Source organism: Gossypium hirsutum, chromosome A01 (assembly GCF_007990345.1).
Source record: "Gossypium hirsutum isolate 1008001.06 chromosome A01, Gossypium_hirsutum_v2.1, whole genome shotgun sequence".
NCBI classification, from domain to species: domain Eukaryota; kingdom Viridiplantae; phylum Streptophyta; class Magnoliopsida; order Malvales; family Malvaceae; genus Gossypium; species Gossypium hirsutum.
In genome coordinates this window covers 7,599,082-7,617,473 of record NC_053424.1, presented here as the reverse complement: position 1 = coordinate 7,617,473, position 18,392 = coordinate 7,599,082, and the positions used below count along the sequence as shown (strand labels likewise).

The 18,392-nt window shown below is 28.8% G+C and overlaps 1 protein-coding gene across 4 annotated transcripts; it reads left to right on the top strand.

Annotated features, from left to right (window-relative positions):
* The first annotated feature begins 13,051 nt into the window (after positions 1 to 13,051).
* LOC107917887 (phytosulfokine receptor 2) lies at positions 13,052 to 17,763 on the top strand. 4 transcript variants are annotated; one of them, XM_041075367.1, is made up of 4 exons: positions 13,063 to 13,273; positions 13,511 to 13,644; positions 13,863 to 13,959; positions 14,063 to 17,763. In XM_041075367.1, exon 4 carries the CDS (start codon positions 14,065 to 14,067, stop codon positions 17,221 to 17,223), a length of 3,159 nt encoding a protein of 1,052 aa, XP_040931301.1. In that variant the 5' UTR covers positions 13,063 to 13,273; positions 13,511 to 13,644; positions 13,863 to 13,959; positions 14,063 to 14,064; the 3' UTR covers positions 17,224 to 17,763. The 4 variants fall into 4 exon arrangements, with proteins under 4 accessions (XP_016702760.1, XP_040931301.1, XP_040931296.1 ...); XM_041075362.1 differs by having other exon boundaries at positions 13,063 to 13,314; XM_016847271.2 differs by having other exon boundaries at positions 13,052 to 13,644.
* The last annotated feature ends 629 nt before the right edge of the window (positions 17,764 to 18,392 follow it).

The window sequence follows — 18,392 nt, the reverse complement described above, 5'->3', positions numbered from 1 at the left end:
GTGGTCTATCGCAATTCGGCCCTATTCCCTTTTTCTTTTCTTTTGATTTTTGCCCTGTAATTTTTTCAGTATTCAGATTCGGTCCCTATTGAAGTTATGCGTTTTAGGGGACAGGGATATTGCTCCATTTGGTCTCCCATCTTATTTGTGTTTCATAATTTGGGCCTGATATTTTATTTTATTCCGTTTTTTTTTAATTTTGTTTTGATTTCGATTAAATCGTGATTTGTTTAACTTCACTATTTATTCATTATTTTACATACTTAAATTTAATGATAGTGATATTTATTTATTTATTTGCTTATTTTTCGTTTACTTTTAAAATATTTAGATTCAATGTTATTTATATTTGATTTATCAATTTATTATTCTTCTACTTTAAATTATTTAAATTTAATATTATTTTAACTATTTGTTGATTATCTTTACTTTTAAATTCAATATTATATGTATATCTATTTATTCTTCAAATTTTATATTATTTCAAGTTATTCATTTGTACGGTTCCAATCTTTAATCAATTTTTATTAATAATTTTTTTATCTACTTACGTTCTCATCATTTCCTTGTATTTTGTTCCTTAGTATTTCAAATTGGATTGTTCCTTTTTATGTATTCTCTTTTTATATTTTTATAGACATACTTTTTATTATTCCGTTTTACCTATCTTTCATTCATTTATTTGTTATTATTATTATTTTTTATATATTATTATTTACATAGTTATGTTAAAATTGTTTTTTTATTATATATATTGTTTTCATGTTGTCTTAAATATATATTTTCTTTTAAATCAATATATATATATATATTTCCTTTCAAATCTATTATGTATATGATTTACTTCTTAAAAATTTTTACTCTATACTTTTGTTATTTAAAACTCCTTCATATATTATTATCCCTTTTATTTATTATTTATATTAAGTTTTATTTTTTATTTTTTTATTTTTATATATATTATCAACTTTAAATAGACATAATTTGTTTTTACAATATTTTGTACATTATTTGATCCAAACTCCTGCTTTCATAACATCTATTTTAATAATCATTCATGTATTATTAGTTTTTACTTTATATATGTATATTATTTCAAGTTCAAGCATGTGTTATTCATTTTTATTTTCTCGTATAATTTTTAAATTGTTTTGTATCATATTGGTTCCTAGTTCCATATTGTTTTGTATGTTACATGTTTTTTTGTTTTCATATTATTTCATATATTTTTGTTTCATAGTGTCTATTAGTCTTTTGTGTTGCTATCTTAATTTTATTTATCTATGTTTGACAACTTGTCATAGTTCTATTCTGATTAGCTATGTTTTTAGTTTCCATTATTTTGATTATTATTGTTTGGATGTGAGCTCATTGCCATTGTATGCATGTTAATTAGTTTTTTTTTATTTTTATACTATTTCCATTCATAAATAGAGTTCGTTATCAATGTATATTTTTCCATGTTTATTCGCCTTTCATTCGCAATTATCGCATTGTAGTTTTCAATTTATTGATCCAAAATTCATGATTCTATTTCATTCCGAGTCAAATTAATGTATTTTGGGTCGACTTTATAGAACAAAGGCGAAATTTGGTGTTTAGCAATTCGATAGATCATGCCCTAATATGTTGGGTTTCGATCTTTCGTTTGTTTAAATAGTCGAATTTCTCTTTAAAATTCCGTCCGCGCTTTCTAAACCTTAAAACAAAAGCGATGTTTGATGTTTAGAAATTCGAGGAATCGTGCCCTATTGTGCTGAGTTGCAATTTCTCGTTTGTTCAAAATAATCGAATATTTCTTTGGAATTTCACTCATGTTTTAAAAATTCTTTAAAACGAAGGCAACGTTCGAAGTTTAGAAATTCGGGGAATCGTGCCCTATCGTGCTGGTTTGCAATTTCCCGTTTGTTCAAATAATCGAATATTCCTTTAGAATTTCACTCATGTTTTTTTCTAAATTCTAAAATAAGGTAATATTTCGTGTTTGGAAATTTCGAGAAATTGTGCCCTACGTGCTGGGTTTCGATTTATCGTTTGACCGAACGACCAAATGTCCTTTTTATAATTTCAATGCATAAGTTTTTGGAAATTATGAGAAGATTTTGGAATCGAAGATTTGAAATGTCATGTCCTACGTGCTGGATGTGATATTTTATTTCTTCGAAACAAGAGAATCTTAATATCCACTTCAAGTTATCCAAATATTCATAAAAAGGGATCGCATTTTAAAGTTTATTTTAAAATCTTTTTAAATTTTGACATTAAGACATTAATTAATTAATTAGGTACCAATTTTGGGCTTTACGAGGGTGCTAATCCTTCCTCGTACGTAACCGACTCCCGAACTCGTTTTCTCAAATTTCGTAGACTAAAATCGTTGTTTTAGTAAATCAAAATGTTTTATTAAAATGACCAAATTACTAGGTGATCCGATCACACCTAAATAAAAAAGATTGGTGGCGACTCCCAATTTTCGTTTCCATTTTCAAAACCAAAGTCGATCCCCCTTTTTTTAAGAAAATGATTTCGACATACAAAATAAAAAAAAAATCAAATTTTTCTCTTGCTTTTTTTGTTGTTTTTTTTTTATTATTTTGTTGCTATTTGCTTATTGTTTTTTTTTCACTATTTTGTTACAATTTCACAATTATGTTGCAATTATTTTGTTATTATTATTTGGATATTGTATAACTCTTGTTTTTATTGCTGATTTTATTACTATTTTAGAGGCTTTTACTAGTTAAGTTGCACATATCTTAGTATTATTTAAGTATACACATATTTTTTAAAAATTTATTTTCAATTTGTTAGGAAACATTTATCTTAATGTTTTTAGTATTTTTGACGTATTATATTTTTTGTAAAAAAATTAATACGGGCGAGCTGGACCCGGATTTTAATATTTTTATCTAGACTGGACTTGGGCAAAATTCTAGGCCCATTTTTCGAGTTGAGCTCAGACTTAGCAAATGGGCCTAAAATTTTAGTTGGACTCGACTATAAACACCTCTAGGCCCTAATTAGAAATTAAGAAAAAAGGTTAATTCGTATAAATTTTAGTCATGTTTGTATTTTGAAACGATAAATGTATTTATTCATATTTTTAAAAAATAAATTAATTATAATTAGTTCGTGATTAGGAATAAACCAATGTTTTTAGTATATGAAATCAGACAACATTATTTTATGAATAAATATTTATTAAAGCAAAATTAGATAAATTATGAGCAGCTATTGGGGAGCTTTGATTTGTCGAATTTTAGATCATAGTTTATAATAAGAATACAAAAATGTAAGGTTGCAGATGAAATGTAAGATCATCTTGTTTGATTCATTTGTTTAAAATGTAAGATTAGGAATGTAAAGTTATCTAACAACAAGTTTTACTATATTATTCTTGTTATAAAATATTAACTTATTAATCAAATAATTAAGTCCTGGGAGGATGCTATTACTTTAATAAAATATTGTGGATGTTTATATTTAAATCATAAAATTAAAAGAAACATATAAAATAATTAAATAGAAAGCATTAATTTTTATTTAAAAAAATCATAATAAGAGTGTCTTTTAAATTTTATTTTCTAGTTAATTTATTTTTTAATTTAGTTTTATAAAATTGAAAGTTTACATCTAAGTCAATGACTAAATTGAATGTCATTTAAATTTTAGAGGGTTAAAAAAGAATTTCAAACTTTTAATTAAGGGTTAAATTGAATTTTTATTTTAAATTTTTGGGTCAAAATTGAGTTCTTAAAATTTATAGTGGATTAAACTAAATTATTTTATTTTGATTTAAATTAATTTTGATGAAAAAAGATTATATTGTTTTGGGTCTAATTGAGATTTCCTTTTTAACTAATGGTCGTTTTTAGCCTGTCATATTTCCAAGTTCAGTTGCAGTTCAGGCCTAAAGCCAAATCCAGTCAGGAAAGAGTCAAAGGTCATGGTCCAGTGGGCCAAAAATGCACGGCTTAAAGCCTAGTTCCTATTTAAGCCGAATTTCAAAAATAATTCAGTATAGTCCAAGTTCAATTTGTAGCCCAACACTGGAGACCCATTTTTGTTTACGATTTTTTAATCTCACTAATATAAATACCACACATTTCTAGGTGTAATCCAAGTATAAACAACCAATTATAATATCAAATCAACCGGATAAAACTCATATGAAATGCATATAAAGTGAGACTAAAGATTCACACAAGCACAATTGTATATAGTGAAACTCGAAATATCTAGATCTCAACCTATAATTTATATTTTGAAAAAGTACCATTTTTTTTTAAATGTTAAAGAATTTGGGTTCTAGCCACCAAACAAATTTAAACTAACAAAGGGTTTAAAAAATATATTTTTTTATACATGTTGGATGCTGGTAAGACACATTACATTTTTAAGTAGAGAATAATAGTTCAAACTTTAAAAATGAAAAAAAAAAGATTCTTTATTCCAGCTATCATTTACGGGTTTCAATCGTCGAAGATTGAAAAGCTTTGAGTTATTTAGAGTCCTAAAATATGGATTCAAAATTAGAAAGAGAGAAAAGGAAAACGATTTTGAATTTTTTTTTTTGAAAAAATGGAGGAATAATAGAATAAACGAAGAAAATGGTGAATTTGCAAAAGGGTCTATCTGTGTTTTAGACTTTCTTTTATAAGGGATTCCACTTTTTGAAATAATAATATTACTCCCTCATAGTTTTAATTTTATTCATATTTCGAAATTTTGATTTTTAAATTTGCAACTTAGGACCTCTGTGTTTTTACTTTATTTTTAAAGGGTTTTCGCTTTTTTTTCAATTGTCCACTCAATCCCTCTGTTTCTGTATTCATTAAAAATTTTGAAATTTTATTTTTTAAATAATTTAATTAACCCTTTAATTTTTATTTTGATTCGTTAAAGTTCTTTTTCCCTCTTAAGAGTGTTATTATTATTTATTTGACTTTTGTGTAGTGTATGTATAGTGGTAATTGATTAATTTACATGAAATGGGTTAGATAGATACAACATGCTTAAAGGTTTACTTTTGTGCATGAGTTGGTAATTAATGACTAAGTTAAATGAGTTTAACTTTTTTCTATGTTAATCCATGTTACTTTAATTAATTGGCATGTAAAGTGATTTCTTTTTCTTATATGATAGAAGGCAACATACGACCTTTAGATCAAATAACTCTTACATGTGATGTTCAAGTTTATCTTATAACAATAATTTTCTAACAAGAAAATTAGGAAACTAAAAAATAATAAGTTTAATATCATCAATCGAGCCTGAATTAGCAAACCAAATTGTTACCATATTACTCTCTCTCAGAACAAATTGGAATTTAACTTCTTATAACTGTATACTAACCTCGTTAATCCTTCATACAACGGCCATCGAAGGAGTATCTACCGAACTTTCTAGTATCATCTCAACAATATCCATGCAATCACTTTTAACAATAATTTTACTATAATTCCTTAATCGAGTCACTTTTAGTTCACTTAAAATAACCCATAACTCGGATGAAAATGACCTAATTGTAAATGGGCTTACCTTGTTAAAATTTAATGATTAACTTTAATATGTTAAGTTAATTTTAAGGTGCGAATTAATTTAAGTAATCTATTTGAGATTGTAAATTTTGATTTCTCAAGCTTTTAATATAATAATATTTAAAGTGAATTTTATTATCAAATCTTTTAGTATTTAAATATTTTTTCAAAAACTTATAAATTACTTAAAACATGTTTTAAATGAGTTCCGTACTCAACTAAATGTTTTTGAATTGTTTCTATAGTGTTTTTAAGTATTTTAAAGGTTTTAAAAGTAATTTAGGAATCAATTAATGATGCTAGGGATCTAACTATTGAGATATTGCAAGTCAATAGCCTCATAACACGTTTAGAAGTCAAGTATTGAGACTTGACCTACAAGTATCGATACTTGACTGGAAAGTATTGGGACTTAGTTTTGTAATAGCTATAAATGGATACTTTTATGAGAGGCATTAATACACTATTGGTGAGTATCGAGACCCGAATACTAGAAACACTTACTCAGCTTAAAATTAATACATACAATGGCTCTAATTCATCCAACAACCCCAAACAACTAGATTTCGTTCCATTGATATAAATACAAGTTAAAGACGTATCGAGACACAATAAAAACACATTTGAGCCTCAAAAGCAAGAGAATCAAAACTAGTTTTTCATAATCTCCATTCTCTTGTAATTAGTCTTGAAGTTCTTATTTGTAAAATTTGTTATCATTATTATTTTCATTTTTTAGTGAGCCAAAATCTTGTAAAAGCCAATCATTCTATAGGGTTCTAGTCGAGTAACAAAATGCTTTTCTCTCTTTCTCTTTTATTTTAGAAAATTTTGTAAAAGTTTTCAAAATCCTAGTTCACCCCCTCTTAGTAATTTCGGGTATAATAATATTAATATTAATTAAATTATTTATAAACAATGTAAATAAATTGAGAATTTAGTAAATGAAGTCATTAATTTAGTAAAATGTCATAAGTTAAGATTGTACTGTTTTAGAACAGATGTGCTAATCCTTCCCTTCACATAACCATGCTCTTAAACCTAGACTTGTCAAGATTTAGAGTTTATTCTTTTATGCTTTCCTTAGGTTTCGTCTAGGCTAATTGTAAAATGAGTAGATTCATAAGTGACTAATCACATATGGCTAAAAATTGATAAATTGTAAAGATCAAATTTTTAGAAGTTTGATGTTAGACCATATTTTTTAAATTAATTTTTTTAGAGAAATTAAACCGAAAGATTTTTACGAATAATATGATGGTAAATCATAATTTAAATTAGATATTAATCGAATTAAGCGTTTGAACACCCCTAATATACTTTTTATGAAAACAACCCATTTATTTGTAATTAACTTTTTAAGTTAAGATAAATTAGTAAAGTTGGTCTAAACGTTAATATAATTTTAAAAATTTGACCTACATAATCCGTGAAAATTAATATAAATGCTAGAATAGTTTCCATTTAACAGCCATGAATCAACACATTGAAATTAAAAATCAAATGTCAACCACATAAAAGCAAAAAAGAAAAAAAAGAAAAAAAAACCATCAAATGGCTATCATTGCTATGCTTGTCGTGGGTAATGCCATCAATGAAGGATAAAAAGAAAAAGTTCTCTTTTTTTTCCTTCATGCTTATGCAAGAAGCTTAATTATGAGTCATTTTTTTCTAAAGGTTTCAAAGAGCTGCCAAAGTAGCATTATGGGGCATCTCTCTTTTCACCATTCTTTAATTTTTGCTATAAAGTTGACAAAATATTTTGACCTTAGCCCGTAAATCATCTATATACCTTCCTTAACAAAAGTCCAAAACCCATGGGTTTTCTTTTGTTGTTTTTTATAACTGTTATCACCAATCGAATCCCATATTGAAACGGGGTTAAAATGGTTTTAGAAACTTATAATTATGTTTAAGAAAAAAATTTAAAATTTCAATAGAAAAGATTATCGGTTGCATTGTTATAAAAAAAATAAAAAAAATGTTATATCTATTGAATCTTAGTTTGATTGGAATTAATATTATTATTAGTGTAGAAAAAAACAAATTCAAATTTGCACTAAAATGTATTATTCCCTTATTAATGTTAAAATCAATTTCAAATTTGATTTTCAATCAACCCTTAACCTTATTCTTTATAAAAAAAATGATGGCCATAAAACTCTTACTTTTCCTTTGACGAAACTAATCCAAATTCAAGATTAGGTAAAATTGATACAACATGTTTCTTAGTGATATTGTTCCCCTTGGAATTTTGTGCCTTGGAATCTTGTTGTAATTAAACTAATTTACATAATTTAACTGTGTTTGGCAAATAAATAGTTACTATTATTGGTGGGATTTTTGTTGAAATTTAGTTGGTTCTTTTATTAGCTTTATTAAGCAAAAAAAAAATCCAAGCATTTCCTGCTTTAGCTAGGTCTACCTACCATGAGTAAGGTCATATGTTGTCTGGATCGCAACTGGTCACGACAACCTATGAACAAATTTCCACCCATCAATCTTTATGTCTGTTGGGTCAATTATTAGGTTTTTTTTAATTATTTTTGGTAGATTTTCATTATCCATCTTTACAGTGTTCTTTTTTGAATTCTCTTTTTGTTTGTTTTTCGAATTCTAGTGTTTTAGGCATCTCGTGGACCAACGTTATATTATATATATGAATTGAAGCAAAATGTTGCATAATAAAAAAGAAATTTGTTGCTTTGTTGTTCATGATCACTGTTTCAATTCCCTAAAGTGAAAAAAAAAATTTGATTCAGTTGCACATGCAGATAACAGTTATGGAAGAAGAAAAAAACAAGTGGGGATATAAAATTGGTGCATGAAATGAATGAATACAGTATGGTTTGATCATATGTAATAATATGTTTTGATGATAGAGTTGGTAGGTTGGCGATGATAGTGGGTGAAAATAGTTGAGGCCATTGGTTCTCTTGAGTTCCATGATGAAACCACAATGGTAGCACCACCCTCCTAATTACACCTCTTGTCTCCACCTACACCTGCTGCTTTATATTTAACTACATTTTCATCCTTTTTCAACTACGTTATTTATCTATACTCAATGCCTCGTTTTGGTTAGAATAATTAGTATAAATTTAAATTAAAAATTAAAAAATTAGTGATAATTCTTGTAAAGAAAAACATTTATAAAATAAGCAAAAAATTTTACAATAAGTCACGCGAATAGCTAAATATTATCGATTGAATTAATTTATTGTTATTTCATATACTAAAACATGTGTAAAAAATAATATTCCTACAAAATGTGGCATAAATGTTTTATTGAGTTAGTATCACAGGTTAACTGACACCAATTATAAAATTACTAAAATACCTTCTCGTTACAAACTAAATTATATTATTATGAGAGTGTTTTTATCTTTTATATATATAATAATAAATTAATTATAACATGATTTAAACTCAAATTTTATACATGATAAATAACTAACTTTGACAATCAAATTATCAAATAATCTTTATGTGAATTTTTAATAAATATATTTATTAAATAATTTTTTTTAGGTGTGACATAAACCTAACTTGAGTTAAATGTTTGAATATTTGAAATTTGATTTATTCGATAATTTGAATTTGAGCTTAGTATTGCTAGAATCGAATTCGAATTTTTTTTTCAAATCAAATTCAAATATATGTCGCATTTGCACTCTAAAATAATTTTATAAAAATTATTTTTTTCATAGTTTTTCAAATCTTTTGGTTGGGTTGATGGAGTCTTAGCTCGATTGGAATCAACATTGTTTCCAATACAAGAGGATGTAAGCTCGGGTGTGTTGAAGCACATTATCCTACTAATTAAGGGTTAGGTAGAGACTATAGATAGTTTTAAGTATTGTATCAAAAAGAGCTGATATGATAATAATCTATAATAAATTTAATGTTCAAAAAAAATCCTTCGGTTAGATATTAACTTGTAAAATTTTATATGGAAGATTTATTTATATATTAATGTAAAATTAATATGGTTTTATATTATTTTATATTTTTTTATTATTGATATTTTAACAATTAAACCATTATATTCCGTGTTGCATTCATATAGATTATGCATATTAAGTTTAGACGAATTCTTTAAACTATTTTTTATGTAAAAAAATTTAACTATTAAATATATATTGATATAGACAATATTTTAAATTGATATAATAGAGATATTAAATCAATTCAAAATTTTACATGCATAACAAATATAATTATATTAATAAATTTAATGATTATAACGTTAAAATATTAATAATACATAACCATACAAAGTAGTGTAAAACTAATATGAGTTAATAGATACCTCCCATTTAATATTATAGAAAATTAATTAATATGAGTTATAATGCTACATTAAATGCTTTATCTTTTCTTTTTCTTTTTTAGTATTTTAGTCTTAATTTTTAAACTCTATCTAATTCACTTATATTTAGTGTTTATATTCGTTTAAACTCATAATCTTTGTTAATCTTAAACAACATCAATGCAAACTTAGATAATATTAAAAGTATTCATGATCGAGTCAAAACCAAGATAACATATAGTATTAAAAGTAAGGTAATCAGAATTATATTGATGGATGTACTATTTTTTTTTTAAAATTGGTACATATCGATATTAGTATTGATCTATTTTAATGTACTGTTTTAAATTTATTAATATTTTAAAAAATATTTAATATATATAAATGATACTGAACAAATTTCGAATAAACTCTAAAATACCAAAGTGAATAAGAAAGAAGAAATTGAAAAAGATGCTAAAAGGTGAGTAGGGATTTTTTCCTTTAATAATTGGGTGAGTGGGTTTTTATTTATTTATTATATTCTAGTTTTTATATTTTAAATATGAAAGTATGTCTCAAGAAAAAATTAAAAAATTAAAAATTATTTTGTATTGATCAGTACATTCTAATTAAATCTTTAGCATAATAGAAAATAGTCAAAATTTTTATACTTTTAATATTATTCAAGCACTGCTTGGTGCACCATGTTTCGATCGATGTAATTGAATTGGCTGAAACGAGACAAACGGATCTGGACGGATTGAAACTTTCACCAGTACAAAAAAAGGTGTTTCTTGTTAATGCTAAAACAAAGCGCACCGGTCAGTACAACTGAAATTGATGTGGAACCAACTATCGTGATTAATAGCATACATAATTGTTAAATGTCGACCTAACCCAAAATATATGGCTTAAAATTTTTCAAGCTTGTCCGTGTTTTGTAAATTTTTCAAGCTTCTTTAGGACCACTTACTTTTTAATTTATTTAAAAAATATATATTACTTTATTTGATATTCAATAATTTTTTATATATATTGAAAATTTTATTACATGCATATGCATGTAGAAAAAAACGTATTTAGCACACAATAAAAAATAGAACATATAGTTCAAAACTAATTAATGATAAGAAAATTAAATTATAAGTAAAACAAAATTTAAACACACAAAAAAAATCAATTAAAAATACTAAATGAATACAATTATTTATCATGATGTTGTCATCAATTTTATGTTGGTTTCATACAGTTAATGGAGTAATAAAATGTGCGTAATAAAATTAAAATGTATTAAAAAAACAACATAAATATTCTATCAGAACATCAATTAAAATGTTGTCATCGAGCCTAGACTACACCTAGGGCGGTGAACATCCTTAACTATCAAAACATCGTATTGGGTTTGAGCTTAAATAAATATTCTAATATTTAAATAAATCTAACTAATATTTATTATTTTAGATAGAAATATTAAAGTTCTATTTTTAAAAAAGTTGCGTGCTGGTCAAATCAAATACATAAAAGTGAAATACAAAATTTTCCCCAACAAATTAATATATGTTGAAAGAAAAATAAATGAATTCGTTGAAAAAAAAAAAAGGTAGGTTTGGTGAGTTTCACATGAGAAAGTTGACCATACAAAAAGGAAAGGAAAGCTTGAGCAATATCTTCTTCAATTTTCCAGATATATTTTAAATAAAATCTTATTAATTGAATAGATTCACTTAACTTATTTACTTAGATCACGGCATCTGCTCTGCCAGCCACCCCGTGACGTCCGCCTTCCGCCGCTCTTTTTTTTCACCGGCTATACCCGGTCAACATTTTTCTCTTTCTTTCCCTCTTTTGCTTCCTTCTCGTCTTTATTATACCACACTCCTCCTCACCCACGTGCTTATCACTCTCCTAGTTATTTCATTTTTAGTAGAAAATAAATAAATAAAACTTGATGATTAATTAATTTATTATTTGATAATCACCTTTCGATTTTCAAATAAAGATTACTAATTTATTTTAAAATTATGCTAACCAATAAAAATATTATAGTAATTAGAAAATATAATATGACAACTTATAAAGAAAAAATTATATTTTTAAAAAATAATCGATTCAACTATTAAAATTTTAACGTCACAAACGTGACAACTTATATGACAAATACTTCATTTTTCACATGGGTAAATTTTTTAAAACTTTAATGAATTTTTTAAAATTTTTTATGAAGTAAATGTGAACCGCAATTTTAGCTACCACATCAATACTATTAAAATTTTAATAGTTTAGTCAAATTTTCTATAAAAAAAAACATTGAAATGTTGAAAGACGTAAAAGTGACAAAAAAATCATTATATTGTATGGAAGGTTCTATATTATTATTTTTAGATTTAGTCATTATGTTATATTTAATTATTTCGAGTCATTTATTTTTTGAAATGTATATCTCGATATATTATTTTTCCTTTTTTAAAATACAAAAAACTTATCTAATAAGTTATGTTAAATTATTTTAAAAATAGTCTTAAGATTAAAAATAAAAATTTCGATAAAAATTTTAAAAATACAAAATTATAATAAAAAAATCTAGAAAAGAACCCATAATAACCAACTGTATATAGAATTTGACCAAAAGAATAAAGCTTCGGCACCTTATTAATTTTTCATTTTATCTACATCTTCAACGTGAATACAGTTATACAAGTTTCTGAAATGAAAAATATGATGAAAAAGTTTCTGTAAAATTACAATAAATAATAACAATTTAATATCTATGTGGTCCAGATAAAGATAAAAATGTACTGTAATAGTTGATTGTGTCTTAATTTAATTCACATTAATATTATTATTAATGTAAGAAAATATAGATTCGAGTATATCGAAATACATTATACTGTTATTTAGATAGCATATTTATATAAATTTATAAAAAATAATTTAAATTTAAAATATATATGGGACTATAAGCAGTGGAGTTACGCGCTGGAAACAAAAAGTGGGGGTAGGATCTAGGTTGAAGGTCCAAGTTAGACCGTACCCACAAAAACTGTCCAACCTCATCATCATTATTATTTTTATTATTAATAATATTTTCGAGACAAGCGAAAAGATTAAGAAACAGACAAATGTAGGTATTGACAATCAGGGAAAAAAAACATTTTTAAAAATAAAAATAAAAATTCACATTTATTAATTTTTTTGGGGTTTCAAAAGTCAGCCCTGATGTCTTCACATTTCAAATCACTCTCCCAAGTGTACCTTTGTTGCTTCTTTGTTTTTGTTTGTCCAATAAAATACAGATTCTCTCTCTCTAAGCAAACAAATTAAAGAACTTTCCTTTTTCTTTTTTTTTCATGTTTTTTTGATTTGAAATGTCTTCTCTCTTAAGATTCTGTCCTATTCTTTTGCTTTGAAAATCAAAGGGGGGTTTTTGAAATTAGAGTTTGTAAGTATGACCCCTTTTGTAGAAAAAATGAAGTTGGATTGGTCAGTGTTGAATTATTAATTTCTTCTTTTTTGAGTGTTGGGTTCTTGGGAAACTATTGCTTCAACAACAAGTGAAGCTATACAAAAGAGTCATAGCATAGATATTAGATTCGTAGCAAGTTTTAGAGTACTTTTTCTTTATTGCTGTTTTTTTTTTTTGGAGTGTTGGGATCTGATTTTTTCCTCTTCTTTTCAGTTTAAAAGATTCAATCTTGGGTACTATTTAAGTTACTGATTTACTTGGAAGTTGATTCTCAGAAGTGGGTTTTCACATCTCTCTCATTTATCCCCTAAAAAAGTGTTGCCTTTGTTCAACAATTTAAGCTTCTGGTAAGTGTTTATTGCTTTGTTTACAAGTTATTTGTTTTCTGTAGTAAACAGTGTATTTCGAGATGTGAGTAAGTTGCTTCATTTAGGAGTTTTCCTTTTCCTTTTTTTATTTTCCCCTTTCTGTAAGAAGGTAGTGTTTTAATGGATACTATTTCATATGTGAACTTAAATTCAGGATTTCTTGATCTATGGTCTTGGGGTTTGATTTTTTTTTGCAGGTGGGGATTGTTAATTGTAGATTCCAATATATATTTTTCACTGTTAGCTTCATTTCCCAGTTGCCAAGTTGAAACTTTTCTTTTGGAATGTGAGCAAGTAAGTTACTCTATCTGGGTTATATGAAAAAAGCGATGAACATTGTAAATTATGCTTGAATGACTTTGTTAATTTAGGATTTTTTTCCCTTTTTTTTTTACAGAAATGGTGGTGATGGGGTTTATTCCAATGGCTTTCCTTAATTGGGTATTCTTGGCTCTTTCTATTTGTTCTTCACTGAGCCTTAAAACCGTAGGCCAACCCTGTGATCCAAATGATTTGTTGGCATTGGAAGAATTTGCTGGGAACCTCACTGAAGGGTCCATTATCACTTCATGGTCTAATGTATCTAATTGCTGCCAATGGGATGGTGTTTTTTGTGGGAGTAAGAGCAATAATCTCTCAGTTTCTAATAAAGTTACCAGCTTGATTCTACCTAAAAGGGGCCTCAAAGGGAAATTTTCAATCTCTTTGACCAAATTAGATCAGCTGAAAAAGCTTGATCTTTCTTGTAATTACCTGATGGGTGTTTTGCCTTTAGAGCTTTCAAATTTGAAGCAGCTTGTGTTTCTTGATTTGAGCTACAACTTGCTGTCAGGACCTGTTTCTAAACCAGTTTCCGGTTTGACATCGATTCAATGGCTGAATATTTCAAGCAATTTGTTCAAGGGGGAGCTTTCCGAGTTTGGAAGGTTTCCGGATGTTGCTGTGTTCAACTTGAGCAACAATTCGTTTACCGGTCAAGTCAGTTCTCAAATCTGTAGCTACTCGAAACGGATTCAGGTTCTTGATTTGTCAATGAATCGCTTGGTAGGGAGTCTTGAAGGCCTAAGCAATTGCAGTGTATCTCTACACCAGTTGCATTTGGACTATAATTCGCTATCAGGTGATCTACCTGACTCTTTGTACTCGATGTTGTCGTTGGAGCGGTTCTCAATCTTGGGGAACAATTTCTCTGGACAATTGAGCAAGAAATTGAGTAAGCTCTCAAGCCTTAAATACTTGGTTATTTCTGGAAACCACTTTTCTGGTAGAATTCCTGATGTTTTTGGGAATCTTGCACAATTGGAGCTGTTTTGTGCACACTCAAATTTCTTTTCGGGTCCATTGCCATCGTCCTTGTCACTCTGCTCAAAGCTTCGTGTTCTTGATCTCCGGAACAATTCATTAAGTGGTCCTCTTGATCTCAATTTCACTGGAATGCCTAATCTTTCTGTACTTGATCTTGCTACTAACCAGTTATCTGGTTTCCTTCCTGCTTCACTGTCCGATTGTAAAGAGATGCAAGTTTTGAGCCTGGCGAAGAATGAATTTGGTGGCCAAATCCCCGAGAGCTTTGCCAATCTCAGATCACTTGTGTTTCTCTCACTGTCAAATAATAGTTTTGTTGATTTATCCGGGGCTCTATCTGTGCTTCAGCAATGCAAAAACCTTACAAGTCTTATCCTCACCAAGAATTTGTATGGAGATGAAATTCCCAGAAATGTGAGTGGGTTCGAGAGCTTAACAGTCTTAGCACTCGGAAATTGTGCTCTGAAAGGCCAAATACCTGATTGGTTGTCTGGTTGCAAGAAGCTCGAAGTTTTAGATCTGTCGTGGAATCACTTAAATGGCAGTATCCCGACTTGGATCGGTCAGATGGAGAGTTTGTTTTACTTGGACTTCTCAAATAACTCTCTCACCGGAGAAATCCCAAAAAGCTTGACACAGCTAAAGGGCTTCATTTCTTCAAATTCCAGCTTAGCCACGTTCTCGTCTTCTGCCGGGATCCCCCTGTATGTAAAGAGAAATCAAAGTTCTAGTGGACTTCAATACAACCAGCTTTCAAGCTTGCCCCCTTCATTATACTTGAGCAATAATCGATTGAATGGGACAATTTTTCCTGAAATTGGGCTATTAAAGCAGCTCCATGTCTTGGATTTAAGCCGGAATAACATCACTGGTATCATCCCTGCTTCCATTTCCGACATGAAGAACTTGGAAATTTTGGATTTGTCGTACAATGACTTGCATGGGTCAATTCCGCTGTCATTTGCCGAGCTTACATTTTTGTCAAAATTTAGCGTGGCATATAATCACTTGCAGGGTGTGATTCCAACTGGCGGACAATTTTATAGCTTTTCCAGCTCAAGCTTTGAGGGGAACCCTGGACTTTGTGGGAAAATCGTATCTCCTTGTCATGTTATGGATGGTATGCTCAAACCAGCTATTCCGTCCGGCTCAAACAACAAATTCGGTCGAAGCAGCATTCTTGGAATAACGATCAGTATAGGAGTCGGGATAGTTTTGCTTCTTGCCATTGTTCTTCTTCGCATGTCAAGGAGGGATGTGGGCAGTACAGTTGACAATTTGGATGAGGAACTCAGCAGGTCACACCGGTTATCTGAAGCTCTCGGTTCATCGAAATTGGTTCTCTTCCAAAGTTCAAACTGCAAGGAGCTCACGGTTACGGACTTGTTAAAATCTACCAACAATTTTAACCAAGCAAACATAATTGGTTGTGGTGGCTTCGGACTGGTTTACAAAGCCTACCTTCCAGATGGTACAAACGCCGCGGTCAAGAGACTTTCCGGTGATTGCGGTCAGATGGAACGTGAATTCCGTGCTGAAGTTGAAGCTCTTTCGAGAGCTCAGCACAAGAACCTTGTTTCTCTTCAAGGTTATTGTAAGCACGGTAATGACAGATTATTGATTTACTCTTATATGGAGAATGGAAGCTTGGATTATTGGTTGCATGAGAGTGTTGATGGGTCGTCGGTTCTCAAATGGGACGTGAGACTCAAGATAGCTCAAGGAGCAGCTCGTGGGTTGGCATATTTGCACAAGGTTTGCGAACCACACATAGTTCATAGAGACGTAAAATCTAGCAACATACTTTTGGATGAAAAATTCGAAGCACATTTAGCAGATTTTGGTCTCTCGAGGCTACTTCGCCCGTACGATACCCATGTCACAACAGACTTGGTCGGAACATTGGGTTATATTCCTCCAGAGTACAGCCAGACACTAACCGCAACCTGCAGAGGTGATGTTTACAGTTTTGGGGTTGTTCTTCTCGAGCTTCTTACTGGTAGAAGACCCGTGGAAGTATGCAAAGGAAAAAATTGCCGGGATTTGGTGTCGTGGGTTTTCCAAATGAAATTCGAGAAACGAGAGTCCGAGATTATAGATTCATCACTATGGGACAAGGAGCTAGAAAAGCAGCTGTTGGACATGCTCGAAATCGCCTGCAGATGTTTAGACCAGGATCCAAGGCGAAGACCCTTAATCGATGAAGTTGTTTCATGGCTGAATAGTATCGGAAACGAGGTTGTTTGTCAATGAACATCCATCGATTTGAAAAATCTTAGCTGGGAGGGTATACCTGTAAAGCAGACACCGTCAAAGTTTCGATAAGTTCCGAAGGATTACTGACCGAATCACTTAGAACAAAGCATTGCCCATGGTGTACTAACGTTTGAGAGTTTGTATGCTTAGGCTCTTTAAGCCATTTTCTTCTGTCTGAAATAAGCAAATTATAGAATATCTAATTACCGGTGTTAGAAAAAAAAATTGCTGTCTAGTTTTGATTCTCCTGTCTGAAATTCAGGTTTAATAATAGAAAAATTTATAATTAAGGACAAATAGGGTGAAACATTTTCAAACACGTCTTTTAAGATGATGTTGATATTTCAAGACACCCTTAAAAACAGCTATGCAAACCTTTTATTTTTGGGGTTCAAAACAGGTAAGCTATAGAGACATGTTCAGTGGCATTAAGTCAAAAGAGTGGTTGCCAAGGTTAACTGTAACTCAACATTTATTACATTCCAACATTTTGATTCAACATTTATTTCAATTTATTTAATGACATGGTTTGTAAGACTACATGGTTTCCCTATAGCTGTTTTTTTTTAATATTAATTTTATTCTATGTTATTATTATATCTATTTTTTTATATAATGCCTAAAATTATTTATAACTCTTCTTCAACCTTTAAATAGAAAGATAATATGATTTAACTTACTCAAATCTAAATCCTCCTATACTAATCGAGTTAAGATTTAAGACTTTTAATAACATTCAAAGTGTTTTTTAGACTATTGTATGATAACTTTTGTTGTGTCCTAAACCAATCAATTAATAGCTGTAATTGTACTCATTTCAACACTTGCTTTGGCGGGGTTTTATAGTGGGAAATCTTTTTCCATTTTTAATTGAAAATTGACATTAGCTTTGGACCCCTCCTGTTTTTTTTTTTGTTTTGTTTTTTTAGTGTTAATGATTGTTTAAGAGACAATGGAGATGTCTTATTCACAAAAAAATGTAAATGTTCCAATGATCCCTATGACATTAAACAATAGGAAATTGAATGTCTATATGGTATAGATGGTGGTAGGTCAATTTGGTCCTATCTTTGGTCATTTCTTGGCAAAGTCTAGTTTTTGGAAAATATTTCCATTTATCTTGCTTTTAGTCTACAAATTAGGTCAACTTCCATATAAATTTCAAA

What these genes read in the sequence shown, in the direction of transcription:
- LOC107917887 (XM_016847271.2), top strand. Translation starts at nt 14,065, where the DNA reads ATGGTGGTGATGGGGTTTATTCCAATGGCTTTCCTTAATTGGGTATTC.